Consider the following 27,048-nt stretch of genomic DNA (forward strand, 5'->3'; position numbering starts at 1 on the left):
TGGGGTCTGGACTGCGCTGACCCCAACTTTAAATCCAACCCCAAACCTAGAAGGACGTCATCTTGGGTCCTCAGAGAGGTGCGGGGCATCTCGATGGTGCCACCTGCCCCCTCCCTGATGCAGGGCAAGCAGCTCCTCACATATTCCTTCTAAGCAGGAGGCCAGTCTCACCTCAGTGTCCTCTCAGAGGACAAAGCACGCTCTCATCCTTTCTCCCTGTAACATTCAGTATTCATTGAAGATGCGACCAGAGCTAAGTCCCTGGTGAATGATCTGCATTTTAGGCACAGAGCTAATAGGCTCTTAGGAGTGAAACGGGAGCTGCAGCAGGAGAGAAATCAATTGTAATTGCTTCTCACGAAGGCAATCCTAGTTAATTGAGTACCTTTCTGCAAATGGGGTCTTGGCATCAGAGCAAATACACCCTCTCAGGAATGTTAGAGAAGAAAAAAGTCCTTTTCTCTGCTAGTTATTTATTATCATGCTTCTAAGCCAAAGCATGATAATAAATAAGTAGCAGAGAAAAGGACTTTAATTTAATTTATTTTTTTTATAAGAGAAGCCAGAACTTTCCCATTGTTCAAGATAGAAGTGTCTGCTATGGAAATGCCATGGCAAATTACAATGGATAACAAACAGCCTCAGGCCTGCGGCAGGGCTGCTGTGCCCACACCCAGCTCTCCAGTCCTTCTCTTTTGTAGCTGAAACAGGAAATGCACCAAGGCTTCTGAGTCAGCTCGGCACTGACCTCTCTCCCCAGTCCTGTTGGCTGCAGTGGTCTGGGTCATCTTGGGCCAGGTGAACCCCTCCCAGCAAGCTCCTCTCTGACCACTCATCAACCACAAGACCCCTTAACCTTTCATGTAATTCGGGGGTCTAGGCCTGTGGTGGACCCCACATTCTCAGACAGATGGGAAAAACACAGAAGAAGTCACTTCTCTGAACAGTGTATGTAGGGCCGGGCCAGGAGGTGACCCCCTGGCTGAGTGTACATGTCACAGTGAGCAAGGACCCAGGTTCAAGCCCATGGTCCCCACCTGCAGAGGGGAAGCTTTGCAAGTGTTGAAGCAGTACTACAGGTGTCTCTCTCCCTATCTCCCCCGCCCCTCTCAGTTTCTCTCTGTCTCTGACCAATATATAAATCACACATAAAACAATGTCTGTAGGACCCATGGCTGAGTCTCACCAAGCCCATAAGCCCAGCATACACTCGCATGCAGGTGCCCAGAAGATTTTTCCTTAGCTGAAGCCAGAGTGGCAGGGAACCTTTAGAATCTCAGAGCTGCAAAGAGCCTTAAGAGATGAAAATCCTGGAGCAGGGGCCATGCGGTGGCATATCCAGTGAAGCATACATAGCTCCAAGTGAAAGGATCTGGGTTCAAGCTACCGGCTGGGGAGGCTTTGCAAACGGTGAAGCAGGTCTGCAGGTGTCTGTCTTTCCCTCCCTCTCTGTCTCTCCCTCAATTTCTCTCGGTCTCTATCCAATAAAATGGGAAAAAATGGTCACCAGGAGCAGTGGATTCTTAGTGCCGGCACCAAGCCCCAGCGATCACCCTGGAGGAGGAAAAAAAATCTTGGAGTAGGAAATTTCCAACCTTCCTTCCTTCCTTCTTGGCAAGGACCCCACCCTTAGCCCCCAACCCCAGCAAACCCCATGGCTTAGAAACTAAAGTTCTCTTCCCATCAAACCAAGTAGCTATTTGTGTCTCCCATGTCTTATAATTCTTTCTTCTTAATAGCAAGAAAGCACCAGTGTTCCACTGGTGAGAATATGTAGACAAAGCTAAAAGCAAAAAAAAGCTTTATTATAGGTGTTCATAAATTCATGGGTGGGGGCCAGGTGGTAGGTACTTGGCCTTCAGGAGAGAGGCTTTGGAGTCTTCCAGTTCTGGACAACTGCCCTGAGCATGAAGAGCTGGGTGTGACTCTGTTTCACAAAGGAAGAGGCAGAAGCTTGGAGACGGTCTGGTTCAGGCCCACCTAGTCTCTGAGAGATGGAGTCGGGGTATGTGAGCTACTCTAGACACACCTGATTCAAGATATAGAAAAGAGATGTTTTGTTCCAGGGCCAAATCTACTCTTCTCAAGACTGCAGGCCTATGTTTTCAGTGGAACTGAGGACAACGGAAGTCTGAAGAGAGCTAAGAGCAAAGCCTAAATTGTTCTGTAGCCAAGCAAGAACGGGGAATTTAAAGCAGAGACTGCAAGATTTGATTGTTAGATCTGGGAAAACAAGGCAGAAAGGAAATTCCCATACGATGGAACAGATCAAGAAAGAATCCCTATGCATTTTGAGGTAGCTCTTAAGCCACTAGGATCCGATCTAGTGTACTAGGGGAGTCACTGAGACCCTTCATGCATTAGCTCCAATCTGTGACCACCCATCACTCAGATTCTATTACCATAGGAGATAGACTGTTCCCTTTATTTAAAGGATCCAAAAGTTCTCCTGGTGCATGACACAAGATACCACTGTCCTCAATCTTTTCCTGCCTTGGAATTTTTCTTTCCTTTCCCAAGGATTTCAAGATAACACTATCCCTGCCGGGATCTTTTGTGAATCTAAGGCAACCACTTTGTGTTTTCCTACACATACCTTTTCGTGACATCACTCACATCCTAAGGGAGGAAAGAGACAGATTTAAGTCAAGGAGTAAAAGGCCTTGTCTTCTAGTACAGCTTCGTACTAGAAGCACCTGGTTAAGCACAAACAGCACAGTGCACAAGGACCTGGGTTCAAGGCCCTGGTCCTCACCTGCAGGGGGAAAAATTTATAAGCAGTGAAGCAGGGCTGCAGGTGTCTCTCTGCCTCTCTCCCTCTCTACCCCCTCAATTTGTCTCTGTCCTATCCAATAAAATGGAAAAACTGGCCACCAGGAGCAGTGGATTCATCGTGCTGGCACCAAGCCCCAGCCATGACCCCGGAGGCAAGAAAGAAAAGAAGGGAGGGAGGGAGGGAGGGAGGGAGGGAGGGAGGGAGGAAGGAAGGAAGGAAGGAAAAAGAAGAGAGAGAGAGAAAGAAGGAAGGGAATAAAGGAGAAAAGAAAAAAGAAAATACTGCTTGTACCACCCGGGTGGGGAGAGGGCTTAGGAAACGTTTACTTGGGCTCCTGTGCCCTGTGTCTACCCTGACCGCACACGGAAGGGCTGGTCATGGTTGCCCAGGCTTCTAAGTCATATGACTGGGCTCTTGGTCCCCATTTGCTCTTGGTTTCTTAGCTTCTGCCTGTCTTCCTGGGTAGATGATCTGGGAGTGAAGCCCATGACCAAGTCTGAGCTGGCCGACAGCCGGGACCAAGGCGCAGAGAAGCAAGGAGAGCAGGTTTGCAGCCCCCCGCTTCGCCTCCTGGCTTTGCTGCTCTGCCCTCCGCTTCTCCCTGCCAGCCCTGCAGATGCCAAGCTTGTGCTAGGAACCGCTGTAGTCCCTGAAGCTTCTCCAGGCCCCAGCTTGGCCCAAGCACTGTACACAGAGCCTTGAGGGCAGGCCTGGTGGCCAGGCCAATACATCCAGTGGGGCACAGCTGTGTGGCTGAGGCACTGGTTCAACTATTAAGTCCCACCTGAGCCCGAGCTTCTGCTCTGGCCTCTCCCCTTGGACTCCTGACATTCCCAAAATCCTACCACCAAGGGGGCATTCTTGGTCCAGCAAGGAGCTGCCAAGATCCTGTTTCAAGACTGATCAAAGGTGGGGAGTGAATGGAGCCATCACTGCTGACCCAGGGAGCTTTGGGTGTGAGGTGATGCCCCAGGCAGCATGTCTACAGGAGGCAGGGGGCTGACGCTAGGAGGCCTGGACTGGGTGGGGGTAGGGCCCTTGCCTGTAGCTGCCTGAGCCACCTTCCCAGCGCGGCCCCTGGCCTCCTCTTTCCACATTGTAAGCTGAGGCTGAACTATCAAGACAGGGCAGTTCTGTTCTGCCTGACAGAGGATCTCGGCAGACACTCAGGCTCCCTTTGTCTCAAGCTGTTTCTTGGCTGAAGGGTCCAGTGTTGGTCAGGAGAGGCCTCTTTCTCTTTCAGTGGGGCTTTGTGTTTGAAAACCACGGACACAGTTGGGAAAAGCCACCCCCTTTCTCAGGAGGCTTGCTCTGATTTTTCTGGCACTGGCTGCTAAAGATAGTGTCCTGGGAGGGGTCCCAGATGGTGGGAATTGGGGTCTTTCCTGGGTGGTGTGGGGCCTGCTTTGCACCCCAGGTAAGGCCAGGTAAGTGGGGGGGTGGAGGGTACAGTGTTGCTCTTGGGTCTGAGGTCCCTTCCTTCCTCCACAAGCTGGACAGGCCAGGCTCTGCCCACGGACACAGGCTGAGCGGGACTCTGGCTCACTGTTCTGCTCTCCATGTTCTTCTAGCCTTTGGGTGGTTTTACCGTTACGATGGCAAATTCCCAACCATCCGGAAGGTAGGAAAGGTCCTGGTGCTGTGCTGGTGTGCTGTTGAGTTTGCTGTGAGGACTGGCCTTTTCCAAACTTTATTTATTCATTTATCTATTTATTTATTATTTATTTATTTATTGCCTCCTGTTGTTTCTAAACAGTAAAACCCAGCCTCCTCACTCTGCCGGGCTGACATCACATGTCAGGGGCTCATCTTGAGTTGGGGAAGTGACTTTAGAGTAAGACCTCCTCCACCCACACACACATACCCAGGATTGGCGGGTACCATCAGCATTGGCACTGGCCCTACTGAGCATTGAGCTCAACAAGACCATGGCAGGAAGCTTCTGCTTTGTTTCTCTGTCAAGTTGAGTCAGTGACCAAGGCTAGAAGTCAAGGCTAAACTGTGGAACGTCAGGTTAGGTAGACATGGTGCTGCTCCCAAGCCTGGCTCTGCCAGATGCACACTGGCTACTGAGGCCGGGACATGCTGCCTCGGGCTGGGACACAGTTATCTGCCATCACTCTCTTAGAAGCAGTTCTGCATGTACCCTGGATAATGCATTTTTCTCTTCTCTGGGACCTTGGATTTTCTCTCTAAATCTTATTATCCCATCTCCAGGCCCCATCAAACGCTCTCGTCCTTTCTCTTGCTAAATCACTTTGGCATTTGATTATGAAAACGCCGCTGTTAATACTTGTAGATTGGACATTCACCATGACTTGGTATTTAGTAATCTGGCATCAGCATAAATCTGGACGATCTAATTAAAGTCTTACCTTTCAACTAGCTCGTTCTGGTAGGTCTGCCCCACAGAAACCCAGGCCCTGGCATCTGGGCAGCCTTGATGATATGTCATTTCTCCCTCCTATAAAATGGGAAGACCTGGTGCGCTGGCAAAGTGAGCCCTCTGTTTGCAAATGTGATACTGCTGACAGTGATATTATTCCTGCAGAGCTGAGAGCCTTCACCTGGGAGCCCAGACCAGGAGCTGAGTGGCATTGAATCAACTTAAAACAAAGCACCTCAGAGGATTCCTTTCCTCACTATGTGGTCTCAGAAAGACTTTGATCTCATGAGGCTGTCTTTTTCATCTTGTGGATATAATCTGCACAATGGCATTGGGTGTCTCACTGAGATAGATTTTTTTTCATTGCCACCAGGATTATTGTCAGGGCTCAGTGCCTACACAATGAATCCACTGCTCCCTGTGACTGTTTTTCTTTATTTCTATTGTATGTGATAGGACAGAGAGAAATTGAGAGGAGAGGTGGAGACAGAAAGAAAGAGAGACATAGCTCATGAAGCTTCTCCCCTACAGGTGAGGACTGGGGGCTCGAACCCAGGGCCTTGCTCATGGTAAGAGGTACACTCAAACAGGTGCACCACCAACCAGCCCCACAGAGTTATAGTTCTAATTTTTCTCAATATATTATCTGTATAGAACTCCACTAGAGAAGACTATACACGGATAAGGATTTACTGGGGAAGGAAATAGAGGGAGAGGGAGAGGGAGAGAGAGAGGGAGAGGGAGAGGGAGAGGGAGAGGGAGAGGGAGAGGGAGAGGGAGAGGGAGAGGGAGAGGGAGAGGGAGAGGGAGAGGGAGAGGGAGAGGGAGAGGGAGAGGGAGAGGGGTCTTTCCCAGACGCCAATAGCTAAGGCAAAAGAACTTGCATCTCCTTCACATGCATCCTGTCTCGGGGGATCAATCAGGTCACCGAAAGTGTTTGTAAAGAAGTGTAGCTTCCCCCCAACCCCCACTCATTAAGTTCTATCACTGTAGAAAAAGCTGGTATTGGACTGTCATTTCTTTTTTTTCTTTTCTTTTTTTGACAAATACATGTGTATGCTTTTTTAATTTTAAAAAAAAGTTTTTGTATATTTTCAATTTGTTTATTATTGGATAGAGACAGAGAAATTGAGAGGGAGAGAGACAGAGACACCTGCAGCCCTGCTTCATCACTTGTGAAGCCTTCCCCCTGCAGATGGGAACCAAGGACTTGAACCCAGGTCCTTGCACACTGTCATGTGTGCACTGAACCAGGTGTGCCACCACCTGGCCCCTGATTTTTTTTTAAATTTTATTAGTAACTTAATATTGATTTAAAAAATCATAAGATAACATGAATATAATTCCACACGGTTCTCACCATCAGTGTTCTGTGTCCCCACTCCCTCCATTTGGAAGCTACAGTAGTTCCCCAAAGTTGCAGATATGGGTTGGCTATTATTTCTATAACTATCTGTCTATATTTATATATATTTGCCCTTTATTTTCCTATGATCCCATCTTCTCTTCCTTTCCAAGTCACACCTACACCTGTTACTACTTCTGAGTGCTCTTTCTTTTTTCATCTTCTCTCTCCGGGTCCTGATGGAGTTAAGGTTAACAGCCCTCTGTTTATCTTCCCTCTATCATTTCTCCCCTACTAGGATATGGGCCATAATTATTTTTGGGGGTGCAGAAGGTGGAAGGTCTGTCTTCTATAATTGCTTCTCCACTGGACATGGACATTAGCAGGTGGATCCATACCCCCAGCCTGTTCTTGTCTTTCCCTAGTAGGGCAAAGCTCTGGAGAGGTGAGGTTCCAGTACACATTGGTGAGGTCATCTCCCCAGGGAAGCCAGAATGAAATCATAGCAGCATCAGTGGCTGAAAGGGAGCAAAACACAAAGCAGGATGAAATGATTAAAGAGCAGGAACCAAAAAGTAGTGATAGAGCAGATGGAAATAGGTATCTTAGAGTGGAAAGAAATGAGGAAGTCTATTTTAGATATGTTCCTAGGGGCCCATGGCTTTATAAAGTAATTTTGCCTGAGCCTGATAGTTAACATGCAGGTGGACTAAAAATATTGTCTGGGAAGATGGTGTCAGAGTTGAGAATAGGCCTAGAAAGCTGGATTAGGGCAGAGCATAACTCCCAAATATGAGGGAAGTATATAAATGTCATAAACTGTTAACCCCACCGATCCAATTTAGAGCCCATACATATACTGACATTTTGTACAACAGCTTGTGTAACCTCGAGACCCTGTCAATCTGAGCTCACAGTCCATAGTCACAGCTGGGAACATTCTAGGCTGCACTCATTTCAGGGCCCATCTTCCATGAGTGGCAGTGTAGGCTGGCCCAGCTTCCCTCTGGAGAGTGGGGTAGTCCCTACCACTGCTGCTCTGCAGTGATGACAAGGTCTTGGAGAGGCCCACAGAGGGTTTATGATTATGTTCCTAATGGAAGTGACTAGTAATGTTGGAGAGAGGGATCTAGCAGAGGTCTAGGCAGACTGGCCGTTTCTACCACAACAGTCCCACACCCTGATTCAAGTGTGGTCTGAATCTTTGTCCTAATGGTGGAAATCCGTCTGTCTAGTGATCAGGGGACATTGGCAAAGTAGCTGGGCAGGACTCTGGAGCTGTGAGATTCACCACCTTCAGTGGTTCATAAACCATCCCTGATGGGGGCCATGTCCAGACTATACTGTCCTGGGGGAAGTGAAGGTTGTCTTTTGATGGGGAGGCAGGAGGACTCAGTCACAGTTCTCTAAGCTGTGGACATTGTCATTTGGCCATTGCCAAGACATTCCTCTTCCCTGGCCTTGGATTCTGGGAACCCCTGGAGTCCTGAGAGCAGGAAGCTTTGCTGGAGTGGAGGTGAGCTCAGGAAGCATACAGAGCTTCTCATAGCCACCCCAGACTTCCCAAGTGTTGACTCTCCTCCATCCCTTCGCCCGAATGCTGGCTTGGCCTCCATCTTGTATGTGATGGTGCTCACATGCCCTTCTTCTATCACAGTAGAAAAGTTGTGGAAGCCCAGGAGGTGGTGCAGTGGGTAGGGTACTGAACTTGGAAGCAGGAGGTCCTGAGTTCAATCTCAGGCATCCCCTGTGCCAGAATCATGCCCTAGTTCTTCATCTTTATCTCGTGTTAATAAATAAATAAAATCTTTGTGGGGAAAGAAAACAAACAGAAAGGAAGGCAGGAAGGCAGGGCAAGTTGTGGACCCAAAGCTCAGCTTCAGATCTTGGTCCAACCACATACTAGATGTTTGATGCTGGGCAGAGAGACCGGAGATCAGACCCGCACGTGACAGAACCAACAGCACATACACTGCTGGTGTCTACAGGTATTAAATAAAGTGTGTCTGCTCTGTGCCTCCCGCCCCAAAGCCCCCCAAGTTCCAATGAGCTTCTTTCCCTGCCTTGTTTCTCCCAGCCCCGCAGCAGCTGTCTAAGCCTCCTTCAGGAGCTGGTGCGGTACGACAGTGGGTCTGGACTCTCTAGGGTGACACGGTCTGAGTCTGAGCAGAAAAGCAAAGGCTGATGTCCTTAACTCCGGGCCCCCAAGCCGGAAACTGGCTCCCACCCTCTTCTGGCTCAGGAGAGAGGAGGGCCTCTACACATGAAGTCTTCCCGTTCTCCCAAACTTTCCCTAGAGCCTCGCAGGATACACCCACCTGTGCTGTCCAGACATGTAGATACTGCAAAAGGCTTGTGTCAGTACTCGAAAACATGCCCAGCACCCTGTGCAAACCCACGGCAGGGCAGGTATGCCCCCCATGTTAGAGAAGAGGCAGGCCCAGAGAGTTTAAGGAACTGGGTCAGGGTCACAGCTACCTAGTAGATATGCCCATGCTGCTGGCTGATGAAGGCCAGGGTCCCCCTATCCTTTTTGTTTCTTAAATTTTTTAAAATTATCTTTATTTATTTATTGAATAGAGACAGCCAGAAATCAAGAGGGAAGGGGAAGATATAGAGGGAGAGTGACAGAGAGGCAACTGCAACACTGTTTCACCACTCACAAAGCTTTCCCTATGCAAATGGGGGCCAGGGGCTCGAACCCTGGTCCTTGAGCATCGGAACATGCACTCTTAAACAGGTCCCCCCCCCCCCAATTCTGTAACTGGAAAGCGGCAACCTGCCTGTCCTAAGCCTGAGGTTTGATACCCAGCGCAGGAGAGGAAGGGGGCTGGCTGCCTGGTTTTGTCTGAGGACTGAAAGCCCTGTTTGCTGTGCCATGCCAGTGCCCACACCTCCTTGTAATCGTTATCATGTAAACAATGCCACATGTGCTCAGAAAGGGAAGGAGAAGAAAGCCAAGTATGACAGTCTGCAGGAGCTGAAGAAGAATAAGAAGGAACTGGAGTTTGAGCAAAAGCTTTACAAAGAGAAAGAGGAAATGCTGGAAAAAGAAAAGCAACTGAAAATCAACCGGCTGGCCCAGGAGGTACGTGTCCTGCTCGCGGGCCAGAGACTGTCCCTGGGGAAGTTTGGTTGTCCGCCTAGGGAACCAGCTGCCTCTGTTCTCCCCGTGTGGAGGACAAGGATGGAGTGGTCCCTGCCTGCCTTCTCTGCTCAGTCTGGGAGAGGTCATTCGAGATCACTAAGGTGCTTGTTTAGGCTGACTCGAGCCTCCTTGCTCAAGTATAGATCCAAGGTGAGGTTTTCTGCCCAGACTGCAGATGTTAAGCTAGCCCTCCACCCACTGCTCTAGAAATTTGACTCCCACCCCTCAGTTTGAACCCAAGGTCAGACTGTGAGACCTCTTCCTGGTCAAGGAACAAGGCTCTGCCTAGACTATGGATCTGAAGTTTGCCCTCCCTTTACCCACCTGTCAGTAGGTCTGAGTAGTTTGACTTTCCTGCCTGGGTTATAAATGCAAGACCAGGCTTCCTCAATCTGCCTTGGTTCTGAGAGTGTGGTTCTGTTGTGGGGGTAACCCCATTGTGTTGACTGGGGGCCTGGGGTGAGGCTTAGCCCCACTCCCCACCCCATGAATCAGGCTGTTTGAGGGTGTATCTGAGGCTGGGCCTCTTTAATCTGGGAATGTGTCTAAGGCTGTCCCCTTCATGACTTCTTTTTAAAGAAGTGGTCACCTGTCACTAGTAATTCCTATTTCCTGGTTGAGTTGGGTGACTGTAACTCACTAGTGGTTGAAAATCTTGGCTCTGCTTCCCTTTAAGGCGGCCATGAATCAGAATGCCAGGCTGATTCGATTACAAATGCAGAGACTCCAGAGAAAATGTTAAGCACATTAGTTCTGGCATTAGAAACAAATTATCTACAAAATTAAAAATGAAATTGAAGGTGCTTCTGAGGACAAGACAGCCTGGAATGGGGGTGGGGAAGTAGTGCATCTGTGTTCTTGGCATGTTCTGGGAGCCTACGAAAGGACCGATCTTAGAAGTCGTGAGGCTCAGGTTTTGTGGGGACCCTAGTCCCACACAGTACACATGCCCATTCTCTGATTTATCCTGCCACCATCTCCACTAAGCCAGTCCTGCACCCCATTTCTGCCTCCTCTATGTAAGGACTCAATGTGACAGCCACATGGGACTCACACATGTCCTCTGTCCTCTCCTTTATGCGTGGCCTTTGGCCCCAGGTATCCGAGACAGAGCGGGAAGACCTTGAGGAGTCGGAAAAGATTCAGTATTGGGTGGAAAGGCTCTGTCAGACGCGTCTTGAGCAGATCTCCTCTGCCGATAATGAGATTCCAGAGGTAATGGAGTCTGTCTTGTCACACAGACCCTATCGCAGCCTTCAGAATGACCCCTTTCCTGGGGTGGCGGGGGGGCTGGGGGACACCTGGAGGCACAATGGCCACTTGAGAGCCTCACCGTTCAGAGCCCCTGGACCAGTCCACTTGCTCTTTTTGAGGAAAGGAATGTGTCTGTTTTCCTGAGCATCCCTCCAGGGTAGCCACTCAGTTGCAGTACCCCTGTCATGGTCCCATTTAGGCCTGGTGTCCTGGCATGATTGCTAAGAAAGGCCCTTCTACTGTCGTGTGTGTTCCAGTTTAGATGGTTAATTAGATGGTTCCCCTGACAGGCCACAGAGGGCAAGGCTGGGGCCCTCCTGCATTGGGTGCCTTCTGCAGGCTGCCCAGCATGGGCTCAGCTGGGCACTGGGTGGCTGAGAATTGACGTCCCCTGGTGGGTCTGCACAGCAAGCACAATAGATTTGAAAGGACGAAGGGACTGTGCTTGATGTCCTGTGAATTGGGGCTGGAGACCATGACAAACCTTCCTTGTGCTCCCGCCCTCAGATGACCACGGGGCCCCCACCTCCCCCACCTAACGTGTCTCCGTTGGCCCCGCCCCTGAGGTGCTTCGCGGGTGGGCTGCACCTCCACACCACGGACCTGGATGACATTCCCCTGGACATGTTCTGCTACCCTCCCAAAACTCCCTCTGCCCTGCCTGTGATGCCCCACCCGCCTCCCTCCACTCCAGCTCCCAAGCTCCCAGCACCCCCCTCAGGCCGTGTGACTGCCTCGTCCTCACCCTGGGTGCAGCGCCCTCCGCCCCCCACCCCCATCCCTCCACCACCGTCCATCCCCACCCAAGACCTCACTCCTACCCGCCCGCTACCCTCGGCCCTGGAGGAGGCGCTGGGAAGCCACCCCTTCCGCGCCAGGGACTCTGGAGGCACGTCGGAGGACTGGGAGGCCCGCACCCATGGCGGGAAGTCGGCCAACTCCTCTGTGCCTGAGCAGAGCTTCCCACCCACCCCTAAGGTACCGCTGGGCCCCATGCACTACACTGGGCAAGGGGGAGCCAGTGGGGCTGCCTCATGCCCTGTTCCCCACTGCCCCTGTGAGTGGAGGTGGGTGGGAGCCTGCATGGGATGCACGTCCTGCATTCATGTGTGGGAGGCTTGTGTGGTGTGTGCTTGCAGTGCTGTGTTGCACGAATCACTTGCAATGCCTGGGGTGGGTCAGTGCCGCCACAGCCACGGCTCTCTCTTGGCATCACGTGGCCAGCATGGACTGGCAGCTCAGTATCAGACTCGTGAGGTGAGGCCTGAGCGCTGTGTCTCAGCCATTTCTTGATGATATCCCAGGAATCCTTGGATTTAGGAAGTGATTCCCCAGGTTAATAGGGTAGAGGTGGTGGGAGGGTGCAGGGGGGCTGTGTCAGACTCTGTTGAGGAGGCAACAGCACGATTCAGAGCAGTGTCAGCACCTGACTCTGGCAGCTTCTCCGGCACTAACCAGCAACGTTGACTGGAAGTGCCTGACATTGCTGGCTGACTTCCAGCCACAGAGAAGATGAAGGTGGAGAGTCCCTAGAAAACTCCAGATTTCCTATGAAAAGACGGGAGGGGGGTTGTCTTAAATATCAAGAGCTGAGCTGTCATCTTGCTCAAAGAGGCACATTGCCTTTTAATTGTCCTTAACTCAAAGGCAGCTTCGTAAGATGCAGTCCCGAGGAAGGCAGAGTTTTTATGTCATGGAGAGAACAACACAATGTCCCTCTGCTCCAGTGACTGTGGGGCCAGGCTTGGGTCAGAACTAAGGTAGCTCTTGCCAGCTGAGGAGAAGGGGACAGTCCAGAGTCCCTGCTCAGCGGTTTTCATTAACCTCTCCTGAGTAGATCTGGTTTCCTGCACACAGAAGAAAAGAGGGCAGAGCAGACACCTCAGAGTCCTTGCAGAGCTGGAAGGAAGGAAGGAAGGAAGGAAGGAAGGAAGGAAGGAAGGAAGGAGGGAAGGAAGGAAGGAGGGAAGGAAGGAAGGAAGCCAACAGAGTGCAGGTGCCCATAAGGCTGCAGCAAGGCACTGTCAGAGGAATTCCCTCCGAGTCTCTGTGGTCCTGAGCCCTGCTGCTGTGACAAACACAGCTTGCCTGTCCCAGGGTTATAAATTAAACCTTGAGGAACAGTGATGCATGGAGCTATGGAGGAAGAGGATTACAGGATCTCTCTGGGAACGTGGGCAGCCTCTTCCTTAAAGGAGAACACTAGGACCAGGGAGATAGTATAGAAAGATGCTCATGGGAGTCGGGCTGTAGCACAGCGGGTTAAGCGCAAGTGGCGCTAAGCTCAAGGACTGGCGTCAGGATCCCGGTTCGAGCCCCCGGCTCCCCACCTGCAGGCAGGTCCCTTCACAGGCGGTGAAGCAGGTCTGCAGGTGTCTGTCTTTCTCTCCCCCTCTGTCTTCCCCTCCTCTATCCATTTCTCTCTGTCCTATCCAACAACAATGACATCAATAATAACTACAACAATAAAACAACAAGGGCAACAAAAGGGAATAAATAAATAAAATAAATTAAAAAAAAAAAGATGCTCATGCTTGAGGATCTGGCCAGGTTCAGCCCTTGGCATCAACCTAAGCAAAAGCTGAGCAGTTCTCTGGTTTAAAAAAAAGGTGGGGAAGGGAGAATGCTAATCAAACCTACCTATTATAAGGATTACAGGTGTTAATACATGAACCCATCCTACACTAAGCTGATATTTATTTTTAATTTTTATTAGTGATTTAATAATGATTATCAAGACTGTAGATAATTTCAGACAGTACCCATCACCAGAATTCTGTATCCCATCCCCTCCATTGGAAACTTCCCTATTCTTTATCCCTCTGGGAGTATGGACCAAAGATTTTGGGGTGCAGAAGGTGGAAAGTCTGGCTTCTGTAGTTGCTTCTCCACTGGACATGGGCATTGGCAGGTGGATCCATACCCGCAGCCTGTTTCTATCTTTCCCTAGTGGGGCAGGGCTCTGGAGAAGTGGGGTTACATTACAGAACACACTGATGAGGTCCTCTGCCCAGGGAAGTCAGGATGGTGTCATGGTAGTGTCTGCAACTTGGTGGCTAAAAGGCAGTAAGATCTAAAGCAGGACAAATTGTTTAATAAACAGGAACCCAAAGGTAGGAATAGAGCAGATGAAATTAAGAATTTTTGTGTGGGAAGAAGCTAGGAAGTCTATTTTAGGTATGTTCCAAGGGGCCCATGACTGTAGTAATTTTTTGTCTGAGCCTGGTAGCTAACGTGCATGTGCGATAAATGTGTTGCCTGGGAAGATGGTGTCAGAGTGAGAATAGGCCTAGAAAACTGGATTAGAATAGAGTCGATCCCAAATATAAAAAGTATATAAATACCACTAACTGTTTACCCCATCGATCTGAATCAGGACCCATATCTATTCCTATTTAACACAGGAGCCTGTGTGACCTCTGAGTCCCTGTCAGTCTGAGCTCACAGTCCCTGGTTAGAATGGTAGGCACATCATAGGTGTCCAGGAAGCACTAACTATGTTCAGTGATGGGTCAGGTTGTAAGAAAATGTGGCTGCAGCTGAGAACATGGGATTTGTGATAAACTGCACATTTTTGGAGGCAGGACCAAGACCCCAAACATGATCCAGTAGTTTGTTGGGGTTTTTTTCCCCCAAATTTCTCAGGAAATTCCTACCATTGCTTCCCAGTCAGAGCACAAAGAGAACTAAAAGCTTCCCACATACAGGACACCACAGAAATGGGCCCTAAATCCCAAAGCAGCACTGAAGTCAGTATTGTCCCTAATGCAGAGGCCAGGAGGCTGCTGTTTGGACACAGTTCCATGCCGTCTGCGTGAGCACTTTTGCCCGTGCACCAGCAGGCCTGCCCAGCCTCCTCCCTGAGTGCTCCTGGCCAGCTGTCATCAGTGCTGCCATCTTCACGACACAAACACGGCCACCAGCAAGCCTCGGGCGCTGAAAGCAAACACCTGTCTCAGCCTAGCAGGTGCACATGGCAGCTGCCCAAGGAAAGGTCTGGGGCCGTTTCTATTCCCTGTGGACCCTGAGTTACCCATTCTTCTATTCATCTGACTTATTTAGTGGGCACCCACTTCATTCCAAACACTGTTCTGGGCACTGGAGAAACACTGAAAAAGGGGCAACCCAGTCCCAGACCAAGAGAATTTGGCAGGAAAGGTAGGCAAGTTGGGAGGAAATTACTCCCCTGCCAGGGGCAGTGCAGGTGTTGTGAGGACGGAGAGGAAAAGCTCAAGGGATTCTTCCTCAAGACAGAGACAGCAAAGCAAAGGCCTAAGAAGGTAGACCAGAAGGTGGAAGGGCATGTGCAAGAATGGAAGCAAGAAAGCCAGCCTTGTGGAGGCCGCAGTTAGGCAGAGCGAGGAGAAGTGAGGAGTGAAGACACAAGGAGAGTAGAGACGTTCATGGAGAGGACCTTGGGAATGGAGCCTGGGAGCTCAGTGGTCGGGGGGATCCCATGAAGGTTTGGGGGTTGAATTATAACACAGCCTGGTTGATCTTGTCCAAGATGATCAAGAGGGTTGGAGCAAAGCAGACAGGGCCCTCGTCTCCCTTGGTCACGGCTTTTGCTGCTCCTCATCTGCCAGGAAGAGTCGTGGCTCTGTGCACAGTCAAGGACCAGACCCACCAGGGGGGAGCCTTGACAGTGTAGCCTCCACATGACGGAGACTGCTTGCTGAATGACTGAAGTCCTGACTCCCTTAAGACACCTAGTATATCCCAGCCTCAGACACACCCTGGCCACGGACTTCTCATCCCTTAGCGGGAGATCCCGCTAAGTTGGAAGGACCAACATGTGCATGATGTGGTTTTCGCCTGAGTGTCACAGCCTCACTGCTGCCCTGGGCAACCCTGCCCCGATCTCACATGCGTCTCTGAAACCAACCCTGTAGACATTTTGCCCAAGCCCACAGCCACCACGGGGCCCCGGGGTGTCCACCATCTCCAAGCCTGTCATGGTCCACCAGGAAGCCAACTTCATCTACAGGCCGGCTGTTAAGTCTGAGGTCCTGGTAAGCCTCCCACAAAGGGGATGAGGGGGCTTCAGGGCACCTGCAGAGAACTGGATGAGGGCTGTCTCCCCTGGGTTCTGATGCCTTTGGAGGGAGAGAGAGAGAGAGAGAGAAGTGGGGTATGACTCACCTCTGGAGCCATCTCAAAACTTCACATTGGCTGAGAGATGACTCACAGGGTGGGTGTACCAAGCGTTCACACCAGCAGTGGAATCCCTGGCCAGGCTTGGCCCTGGAGCCTGGAGTGCTGTGCAGTAGCAGCGACAAGCAGCGATCCGTGGTCTGTGTGATGAGTCGGGGCTATGAGCTCTCAGAAAATGGTGCATCAAGTTTGCTCTGCCCAACACTTGAGGGGGCCGAGGCTCACAGAGACCAAGTTGGCTGCCCAAGGCTAAGCCCACATGGTTACTCACTCCAAAGTCTTTCAGTCTCCGAGACTCAAGCCCAGTCCTCCAGCAAGTGCGGTTACTCTGGCTGCTGTCCTGAAGGAACTCCTGGGGGAATCCCTGTAGATGGGGGACTAGTCAAAGCAGTCCCCCTCCATCTCTGTCCACCCTTCATCCTCACTGCAAGAGAGAGAAGGAGGTGTGGTCCTCGGAGCATGGAGGGTTTGTCCACTGGGCGAGCTGGACTTGCGTTCACCCCCATGAAGGCATGCAGACCTCTGAATGACCCACACTCACACACACACACCCAGGGTGGGGGGAGAGAGATGCCAGTGTCAATTTTCCCCTTTCAGGGAAGCCCTACCCAAATGTCAGGACAGGACAACTCAGATGCTTATGTTGAGCTTTTGCTGTCCTGTCAGGTTCTCAAAGAGCAAAGTTCATGCTCATGAGACAGCTGCTGGTGAGCTAGCGTGGTGTCCTCAGGTGGACGGCGGGGCTGGGGTCTGTGAAACCAGGAGCCCTTGGCTGCTGTGCCCAGGGACAGGTGGCACTGAATCGCCCCCAGCTGCGTCTGCTAGGCAGACGGGCAGAGCAAGCTCAAAGGCTGACAGCAGGGGGCAGCCGTGAGCCGTCAGGAGCTCCCAATGTGGACCCACTCTTTTCCTGCAGCCACAGGAGATGTTGAAGAGGATGGTGGTTTACCAAACACCGTTCAGACAAGTAAACTGATACCCGTCGTGTGTGCCTGTGGTCCTCCTCACACCCCCTTCATCCCTCCCACTCTAATGTCTCTGCGGGGGGTGGGGGGGTGCCAGTGGGTTCTGGGGCCGCCCCAAACAGTGGCTTCCAAATAGTAGCTGCTGGGAGACCTCAGACCAGAGCTGTGCCCCTGCCAATGCCTTCAACTGGGGATCACGAGGTCTATTTGTCTGTGTGTTTGTTTTTATTGTTGGCTGGTGACAGAGAGAAATTGGAAACGGGGAAATAGAGAGGAAGAGAAACTTCTGCAGCCCTGCTTCAGTACTCGTGAAGCTTCCCCACTACAGGTGGGGACCAGGGGCTTAAACCTGGGTCCTTGCACATCGTAATGTGTGCGCTTAGCCAGGTGTGCCACTACCTGGCCCCGGAGGTTTTTATTAGCCCTGTGCCCGAGCTGAGAAAGCAGGAGCCTTGGAGGAGCAAACAGAGAGACCCCTCCGAGTTGCAGAGACCCCAGTTGGCCCTGGCTCCAGCCCTCGAGAAAAGAAGGGGCTGCCTGAGGTGTCCCCCTCTCCTGCCATGTCTCCTCGAGGCTGAGCACAGAGCCACCTGACACTGAGCCAGCATAGGGACAAGGTGGTGCCCAGGCCCTCCATCCTGCTGTCCAGAGGGCTCCTGTGCATGGAGACACGTGCCTCGAGGACCACCAGCACCCCCAGACAGGCAGCCACCATCCCCCACCTCCCGCGGCTTACCCCGCAGAGCAGCCCACAGGGCTGCTCATTAGAAAGCTTGCAGCTGCTTCCCCACCTCCCACCACAGGATGATTTGGCTACAGGCAGGGAGCCCAAAGGAGGTTCAGTTGTGCAGTGAGGCAGGGAGGTCTGCAGAGGAAGGTGTTCGCTCGCGGGCTGGGTGGTGACAGGCCACAGCTAACACCTAGAAGGCAGGCTGCGTGGAGCACTGCTTCCAGTGACCTGCTGTGTGTCAGCTCGTTCAGTCTGTAGAGCAGCTGGTGGAGGAGGTATGTGCTGTTCACCACTTGGTAGATGAGAAAGTGAAGCAGAGATTGTGCTGTGTGTGCTACCATGCACAAGGACCCAGGTTCGAGCCCACACTCCCCACCTGCAGGGGGAGAGACCCTGGTCCCCACCTGCAGGGGGAAAGCTTTGTGAGTGGTGAAGCAGTGCTGCAGGTGTCTCTCTTCCTACAGGGGTTTCTCTTCCTCTCTATCACCCCCTTCCCTCTCAGTTTCTGGCTGTCTCTATCCAATAAATAAATAAAGATATATTTTTTTAAATGATAAAGAGAAATATTTGCTGAGTTGACACAGCTAGTATTGGGCCCAGGACTGAACTCCAGGAGCTTTGGGCTTCACAGCTGAGCAGCTAAATGCTATGCCACAGCCTCTCCGAGTGCTGTGATTTGAACTAGACACACAAGGACCTTGTTCGGGGCACACACAGGCCCCCACCAGGGAGAGGCAGAGAGGAAGGAGTCCACCAGCCTGGGCTGGAAGTCCAGCCTCTGCACTGCCATCCATTGACCGGGTGGCCTTGGCATGAGTGCACCTCTCTGGGCCTCAGTTTCTCTCTCACTCGAAGGGCTGGCTTTTCTCTGTGATGACTTCTAGGTCTCAGATCTAAATTCACACAACACAGGGGCTTTCCATAGGTTTCCAGATGGGGGTAGGGGGGGACAGCGGGGCCAGGTGGTGGCACACCTGGTTGAGCGCACATGTTACAATGTGCTAAGACCTGAGTTTGAGTCCCAGTTCCCACCTACATGGGGGAAGCTTTGTGAGTGGCGAAACAGTGCTGCAAGTGTCTCTCTGTCTCTCTCCTCTACCACCCCCTTCCCTTTGGATTTCTGGCTGTCACTAGCTAATAAATAATTAAAGGTGATTTTTTTTAAAAAGTTTAAAAGGAGCACACATATTTTAAAACAAAAAAGTGAGTGGTGGGTACCCACAGCCAACACTGCTCAGTTCTCTGGAAGGATCAGTCAGGCAAGGCCCTCCCAGCAAAGAGCGCCTACTCCATCTTCCTCTGCCTAATGACCCTCTTGCCAGTGACTTGACTATGTCTCTCCTTCTGTCTGCTACCCACAGAGCAGCCCGGGGATGGACTCAGAGCTCAGGCAGGCTGGAGAACCCCAGGCTGTTTGAGGCTGAGCCTGAGAGATGAAGGTTACTGAGGAGAGAAGCAGGCCCCTCCTTAGGGGTGTGGATGCTGAGATATGCTCCTCAGTTGTACACAGAGCTCAGCAGTGGGTCCTGGGCTTACAGGGAGCTCTGGCTCTCTCCTGACTCTCACAGGCTCCAGAGGACTGTGTTCTGAGTGTGGAGCCCATCAGGGCATCTGTGAGCCCCTGCTACAGGGCCTTTCTCTGCTCCCTCCTTCCATGGGGCTAAGCAGGGCTCTGCTGCCCTTAGCTTGGGCAGGCCTAGCTTTCTCTTCTCACTACCTTGCTTCTATGTCTTAGGATCCCTGAGCTCTGGGTATGCCCATCTCCCTGGCCAAGATTCTAGAAAGCAGTGCCAGTGCTGGGAAGGCACAGGACACCCCCTTTTTCTTGAGGTGTCTGGCATCCTGTCATCCCACCTCCACCCCAACGAGAGGGGTCTCTTGCATGGTACTCTCCTTCTTTGGGGTCAGAGGACTGGGTGCAGGAGAGCTGGACTTCACCTCCAAAGCCCACACTTGGCCTCATGTGGACATTTGGAAGAAGTCCCAAGGCTGAGGGCAGGAAACATGCACTGACAGGACACGGGCCTTGGGTGCCCGAGGTCCCAGGTTTGATGGCTGGCACCACCAACAGGCAGAGCTGCGTGGTGCTCTGATAAACACACACACACACACACACACACACACACACACACACTCACACCCTCTGAAGCTGGTGGGCAAATAGGACTTTCAGCAGGGCCCACATACCTGCCCAGACCACTTGGGGGTCACAGGGCGCCCCGCTGACCATGGACACGCTGCCGCCCTGGCCAGAGTCCAGCAGATGCCTGTCACTTCCTCCTTCTCCCCAAGCTGGGGGCGGGGGGGTGCACCCTGGCTGTTGGGGCTGCCCACCTCCCTGCATCCACTCTCCCCTGCTTCCCACTGCCTTCCCCATCTCCTTCTGCGCTCATCTTGTTTCCTGTGTGACTTTTAGGGGATCCTGCCTGCTGTCCCCAACACTCCTCCTCTCTTACAGGATTTCCGGAAATACGAGGAAAGCTTTGACCCCTATTCCATGGTGAGAGAAAACTTTCCTCCCTCAGGAAACAATCACAGGAATGAGGGACGGGGGACAAGGAGCCCAGGGAGACCCCACTGTTCTTTCCTGTGAAGGCTTCTTTCAGACAGTACCCTAAGTGTGGCTGGGGCGGGGGGCACGTGCAGGTCAGAGCAGTGGTTATGCCCACTGAGTGCTAACTCCAACCCAAGCACCTTGTAAGCTGTGTGCTTACAAGGGTGCCCTCACCCTAGCCTCACAGAGATTCCCAGGGGAATAGAGACAGGTCTGGGATTTGCATGACGTGTGTGTGTGTGTGTGTGTGTGTGTGTGTGTGTGTGTGTGTCCAAAATTGTGTTTGACCACATGACCCCCATAGGACCTTGAAGACTTATGGGAGTGGGGCTGGGAAAGCTCCCCTTGTCCATCAACACTGGGGGCAGGGAGAGCAGTCCAGTGGCCTCCCTGTGCCTGGCTTGCTTCCTCCTCCCCGTGTCCCAGCCCTTGTCCTTCAAGGGACTCAGAGCCATCCCCTCTTTCCCTCTAGTTCACCCCTGAGCAGATCATGGGGAAGGACATTCGAATGCTGCGCATTAAGAAGGTACCAGTGGGGCCAGGTAGTGGTGCACCTGGTTGAGGGCACATGTTACAGTGCACAGGACCCAGATTTGAGCCCCCGGTCCCCACCTGCAGGGGAAGCTTTGCCAGTAGTGTAGCAGAGCTTCAGGTGTCTCTGTCTCTGTCTCTCTCTCTCCCTATCACCCCCTTCCTTATTGATTTCTGGCTGTCTCTATACAATAAATAAATAAAGATAATTTTTTAAAGATTTAAAAGAAGGTACCAGGCAAAGGGACAGGTGCCGGGCCATGCCCCTGCTCTGCCCTGTCCCCGCCCATCTGGCTGCCCAGATTCTTCTATGAGGGAAATCCATCTCTGGCGATTGGTGGCACCAGGGGCTGAACCTGAGGCCCCGGATAGACCATTGCTCTGCTGCCCACCCTGGGAGGCCCACAGTGCCATTTTCTCCCAGTGGCTCTGCCACTGGCCCCCGAATCCTCCTGCCCTCTCTGTGGCCGTTTCAATGCCTGTCTGTCTCTAACCAGGAGGGAGCCTTGGACCTGGCGCTGGAGGGCGGTGTGGACTCCCCGATCGGGAAGGTGGTGGTCTCCGCTGTGTATGAGGGGGGCGCTGCGGAGCGGCATGGTGAGTGGGGGGTCAGGCACACCCCTGACGGGATGTGGGGTGACTGATGGCTGCAGCAGGCCCTCAGGGAGAAAAGGAATCCCTTCCCACCTGAGCCTGTCTGTCCCCCTCCCCGTGGAACCCCACACGCTGCGTGCAGATGGTATGTGGATACACAGCTGAACCGGGCACCACCCTGCTTCCAGGGCTGCCCAGAGGGAAACCAAGTGGTTCAAAGAGCGAGCGTAGAATTGCCAGAAACTGGCCATGCCACTGTGATCTGCTGAGGTATGGTCCCTGACTCACCAAGGAGAGGACTTGAAAGGCCCCAGAAAACTGAGGCCTAAGGGGACAGGCAGTGATGCACCTGGTAGAGTGCACATGTTATCATGTGCAAGAGCCCAGGTTCAAATTAGTCTCTTTATCTTATCTTTCGTTTTATTATTGGTTAGAGACAGAGAAATTAAGAGGGGAGGGAGAGAGAGAGAGAGGGAGAGAGATACCTGCAGCCCTGTGTCACCACTTACAAAGCTTTCCCCCTGCAGGTGGGGACCAGGGGCTTGAACCCAGGTCCTTGCACACTGCAGTGTGTGTGCTTAACCGGGAACAACACCGCCTGGCCCTGTGAGAACCCACGTTCAAATCCCCCACTTCCCACCTGCAGGAGGAGGATGCTTCTGTCTCTCTCCCTCTCTATCTCCCCCTTTCCTCTTGATTCCTCTTTGTCCTATCAAGAAAGAAAAGAGAACACTGAAGCCTGGCTTGAGAAATAATAATAATAATAAACCTGAAAGTCAAGGCAACATAACCTTGTGAAAATTGAGAATTTTCCAGTTAAGGGGAATAACACTTTGAAAGGCAGGAGAGAAACCAACAGAACCTAACTCATAATGATGGCAGCTCACATATTCAAGAATCATGTGCGTGCCCACTGCCAGGCTAAGAGCCAGCCCCTCCTCCTATGTCTGAGACGCTTAAGTCACAAAACCCCATAACAACCCCTGAAACAGGGGCCGTGACTGTTACTGTCATTGGACCAAATGTCACAGGCCCTCCAGTCAGCCAGTCAACTGTCTCTTCCCACAGGCGGCATCGTGAAAGGGGACGAGGTCATGGCAATCAACGGCAAGGTCGTGACGGACTACACCCTGGCTGAAGCTGAGGCCACCTTGCAGAAGGCCTGGAACCAGGGGGTAAGAGCATGTCCCTCATTTCCTCCCTCCCTGGTCTGCTTGCCTCTAACGCTGGCCTCTGCGACCAGATCTTTAAGTTGGAGCGGCCCACCCCTGACAGGTGTCCAGGGTCCAGATAACACATGGGTGGCACGTGCAACCCCAGCCAGCCCATGGTCTCAATCTGACAAGATGAATTTAAAAAAAAATGCAGGTCTTGACCTTGAGTCTAAGAAGCACATGGTCCAAGAAGAAATTCTAGGAGAATAGACCTAGCAACCCACCCCAGAGCATCCATGAAACAGGAATTGAGGAGGGGGCAGGCGGTGGTACACCCAGTTAAGTGCATATATTAATTACAAAGCACAGAGACCTGCACAAGGATCAGGGTTCAAGCCTCTGGCTCTCCACCTGCAAGGGGGTCGCTTCACAAGCCATGAAGCAGGTCTGCAGGTGTCTCTCTTCCTCTTAACTCCCCTCCTCTCTCGATTTCTCTCTGTCCTATCCAATAAAATAGAAAAAATGGCCACCAGGAGCAGTGGATTCATAATGCCAGCTCTGAGCCCCAGTGATAACCCTGGAGGGAAAAAAAAAAAAACCCAGCAACTGAGAGTGAGATTGGGCTGCAAGAAAACATATAGGAGAGAGCACCCAGAATGGAGGAGAGGCTGGTGGTCACCCATGCTGTGTGCACCAGACACCCACGGGGGCAGGGCCATGTTCTCCCAGGCTGTCCAGCACACAGCCCAAAGGGGTGCCCTCCCACAGGCTACAGCGTGAGTGGGGCCTGCTCACATTGTGCAGTGCACAACCTGTGCAACTGTGTGCAGGCAGCCGAGCCTGAGGTATTAAGTTCAGAGCCGAGGAAGCTGACCGGATGGGCCTGGGACCCCCATGACAGGATATGGAGAAGAGAAGATTTACGGGTAACATGATGACTATACTTGGCTGTCTGAAGGGCTGCTGTAGCGTAGAGGGAGCACGCGTGTTCTCTGTGGTTCTGGAGGGCAGGACTGGATTGGATGGAGGGAGGTCCTGGGGGCAGATCAGATCTTAGTTCCCTGGGATCAGGAGCCATGGCTTCAGTACAAGTCCAGTGACAGTTCACATACTTTATATTAGTGTCCCTAAGCCAAGGATAAAGAAAGATGACCCAGCCAAGGGGCCCGGTGGTGGTGTACCTGGTTGAGCACACATGTTGTGATGTGCAAGGATCCAGGTTTGAGACGCCGGCTCCCACCTGCAGGGTGAAAGCTTTGCAAAGTGGTGAAGCAGGGCTGCAGGTGTCTCTGTCTCTCTCCCTCTCTGTCTCCCCTTCCCCTCTTGATTTCTGGCTGTCTCTATCCAATAAATAAAGATAATAGTAAAAATAAAATAAAATTTAAAAAGATGGCCCAGCCAACAATGGCAGTGATGCCATGGAGTGACAGGGTCAGGCATCCAGGCCAGCAGTCACCCAGCCGGCTACGCTTCCGAAGAAGCTTGTTAAATACTGTTTCAGGACCTACTCTGGGTTTCCAGGGGCCATGAGTCCAGAGCTTTAAGAAATCCCCTGATGTGATTCTTAGGCCTGGCGCACCAATCTGCGAGGGCCTTTAGACCCTACCTTTTAAAGACTAGAACCTCCCCCAGACCCTGGGGCTCCACAGTGAGGCCCATCCCCAAGAGAAGAGTCTCCACCCCTCCTGGGCTCTCCTCCATACGGGACAAAGGCCCCATCGGCCTGCCCTGAGCCACGGAGCCTGGGAATGGAACACTACAGCAGACATGTCACTGGTCTTTCTGCTGGCCCCAGACTCACAGGGCATCTCCCCACAGGATTGGATCGACCTGGTTGTTGCCGTCTGTCCACCCAAGGAGTATGACGATGAGCTGTAAGTGTGTGTGTGGGCCCCTGGCCCCCTGCCCTCTCTTCCTCTTCCTCTAGACTCTCAGCCACCTCCCCCCAGCATTTTCCCTTCATCCAGCCAGGAAGGAATGGCCTAAACACACCGCTTTGAGGAACAATGGGTCCTAAGAGGCTCCCAGGTAGAGAGAGAATACCTAGAACAAAGTCATTGTCCTTAACCATTGTCCTAGTTCCCGCCAAGGCTGTCGCATCCAGCTTCCTCTTTATTTGTTTGTTTTTAGATCTTGTTTATTTATTATTAGAGACAGAGATAAATTGAGGGGGGTGAGGGAGATAGAGAGGGGGAGAGACAGAGAGACACCTGCAGCCCTACTTCACCACTTGTGAAGCTTTGCCCTTGCAGGTGGGGACCAGGGGCTTGAACCAGGGTCCTTGCGCACTGTAGTGTGTGTGCATAACCAGATGTGGCACCTGGCCCCTCCGGCCCCTCCGACATCCTCTTTATATGGAGGGCTGTGGCCCAGAGGCCCGCAGGCCACACACCAAGTAAAGGAGGCTGCTGGGGCAAAGCCTCCAGATTCCTGAGTGCCTGCTGAGAGCTGCAACCCTGAGCCCCCGTCAGCCAGCTTCCGCTCTACACTGCCTTCTCCTTCCTGGAGGCCTTTCTGACCCGGGACTGCATATGCAGCCTCCAAGTGGCCACAGCAACCATGCCGGGCCCCACCCCCATCTTGCTCTACAATTTCCTCTGTGTCGGTCTCTGTATGTGTGGGTCTCCATCTCTCCCTGTCTCTGCTCCATCCCTTCATCCCCCCAACACCATTTTCCTTGTCAGTTTCTCTCTTCATCATCATCATCATCATCATCATCATCATTTTGCCTGGGGTTTAGTGCCTGCACAATGAATCCACCACTCTAGCTGGTCATTTTTTTCTTTTTTTTTCTTTTCTTTTTGCCTCCAGGGTCATTGCTGGGGCTCGGTGCCTGCACCATGGATCCACTGCTCCTGGAGGCTATTTCTTCCATTTTTGCTGCCCTTGTTGTTACCCTTGTTGTTGCCATTATTATTGTTGTCATTGCTGTTGTTGCTGTTGGATAGGACAGAGAGAAATCGAGAGAGGAGAAGAAATAGAGAAGCGGAGAGAAAGACCTGTTTCACCGCTCTGGAAGGGTGGGAAGCCAGGGGCTCAAACTGGGATCCTTATGACTGCCGGTGCCATGTATATTTAACCCGCTGTGCTACTGCCCAACCCCCGTTTTTTGTTTGTTTGTTTTGTTTTATAAAGACAGAAAAATTGAGAGGCAAGGGGGAGATAGAGAGGAAGAGAAACTGCACCTTCAATACTTGTGAAGCTTTTTCTCTTACGTGTGAGGGCTAGGGGCTTGAACCCAGATCCTTGCATATAGTAGCATGTGTGCTCTACCAAGTATGACACCGGCTGGCAGGCACTGTCTCTCCAGCCTCCCTTCATCCCTCTCCCTCTTCTCTCCTGTCCTCTCTTCTTTTTCTCCTCCTCCTCCCCCCCCTCCACCCCAGCTTCTCTCTATTCCTAACTCTGGCTTTTCTGTTTTTGCCACTCAGTTTCTACTTTCTTCTTTTTTTGGTGGGGGGGAGTATTAATGGTTTATAGTAAGTACAATTGTCGGTACATGAGTAAAATTTCTCATTTTTCTGCAAAACACTCTCATGCCCAGCCTAGGAGCTTCTCCTCCTCCATCACGCACCAGGACCTGAAAACACAACCCCCATCTGTTTCCATTTTTCTCTCTGCTTCTGTCTGTCTGTCTATAACATCTGGCCTCACTCTCTCTGCATTATAGTACCTCCCTCCCTCCCTGCTCGCTGCCTCTCTCCAGGGAGGCTGGCTTCTGTGTATCTCTTGAAGAAATAAGGGTCTAGTAGCAGTGAGTCCTGGAACCCAGGACCTCGGCAGGAGCCAGGTGGGGGAGAGATCAATGGCCTGGCTGGGGATGGCCGAGTCCTTCTCTGTGTTTCCTGCTCTGCTCTGTGTATGTAGCTCTCCTCTCCCTCCCCTGCAGCCTAAAGTCCCCAGCCGGTCCGAAAGCTCCTTGAAGACCGTGCTCCGTGCACACACACAGGTTTCTCCTGCAGCTGGAGCCCAGCGGCCCCACGGTGATGTGGCAGGCGGGCTGCGGGGCCCTGTCTACCATGCTGCGTGCAATGCCCATGAAGTGACCACGCTGCCAGCCGGTTCTTTGGACTCGTGTCTGGAGGGGCACCCAAGGCACCATAGCAAAATCATCCCGGGGCTTGCTGATGGCTGCTAAGGCCCTTCTGCTCAGGACGCCTGAGCGGGAGCCAAAGTGACTGGGACCTGGTGTCCACAGCCCTTGAGACCTGCCGCAGGTGGCACACTGCCATCCCCTGAATTCCCCTATGGGTACGCCCTGCAGAAAGCACCTCTCTTCCCTGAGAACGCCCCACTCTGGGAGCCCCTGAAGCTCAGGGCAGAGCCAGGGCAATTGAGAGGCCTTTTAGGTTGGTCCAAAGAACCAAGGCTGTCCTGTCAGAGTTGTTCGTGTCATGTCGTGATCTGTCCGGGCCAGAGCCCAGCTCAGCCCCAGCTCTCCTCTGTGCCGGTTCTCT

General features: G+C 52.2%; 1 protein-coding gene across 1 annotated transcript in view; it reads left to right on the plus strand.

Annotated features, from left to right (window-relative positions):
- USH1C (USH1 protein network component harmonin) overlaps nt 1–26,823 on the plus strand; it is a 47,190-nt gene extending 20,367 nt beyond the window's left edge. The window contains 13 exon segments of the mRNA XM_060177073.1: nt 4,348–4,397; nt 9,446–9,595; nt 10,754–10,870; nt 11,417–11,887; nt 15,802–15,921; nt 16,980–17,030; nt 20,217–20,258; nt 20,785–20,838; nt 21,341–21,440; nt 22,506–22,612; nt 24,410–24,469; nt 26,459–26,522; nt 26,525–26,823. Of these exon segments, the coding sequence (XP_060033056.1) occupies nt 4,348–4,397; nt 9,446–9,595; nt 10,754–10,870; nt 11,417–11,887; nt 15,802–15,921; nt 16,980–17,030; nt 20,217–20,258; nt 20,785–20,838; nt 21,341–21,440; nt 22,506–22,612; nt 24,410–24,469; nt 26,459–26,522; nt 26,525–26,637 (1,499 nt within the window). The 3' untranslated portion in view covers nt 26,638–26,823.
- The last annotated feature ends 225 nt before the right edge of the window (nt 26,824–27,048 follow it).

The sequence above is a fragment of the Erinaceus europaeus genome, chromosome 17 (assembly GCF_950295315.1).
Source record: "Erinaceus europaeus chromosome 17, mEriEur2.1, whole genome shotgun sequence".
Lineage (NCBI taxonomy): Eukaryota > Metazoa > Chordata > Mammalia > Eulipotyphla > Erinaceidae > Erinaceus > Erinaceus europaeus.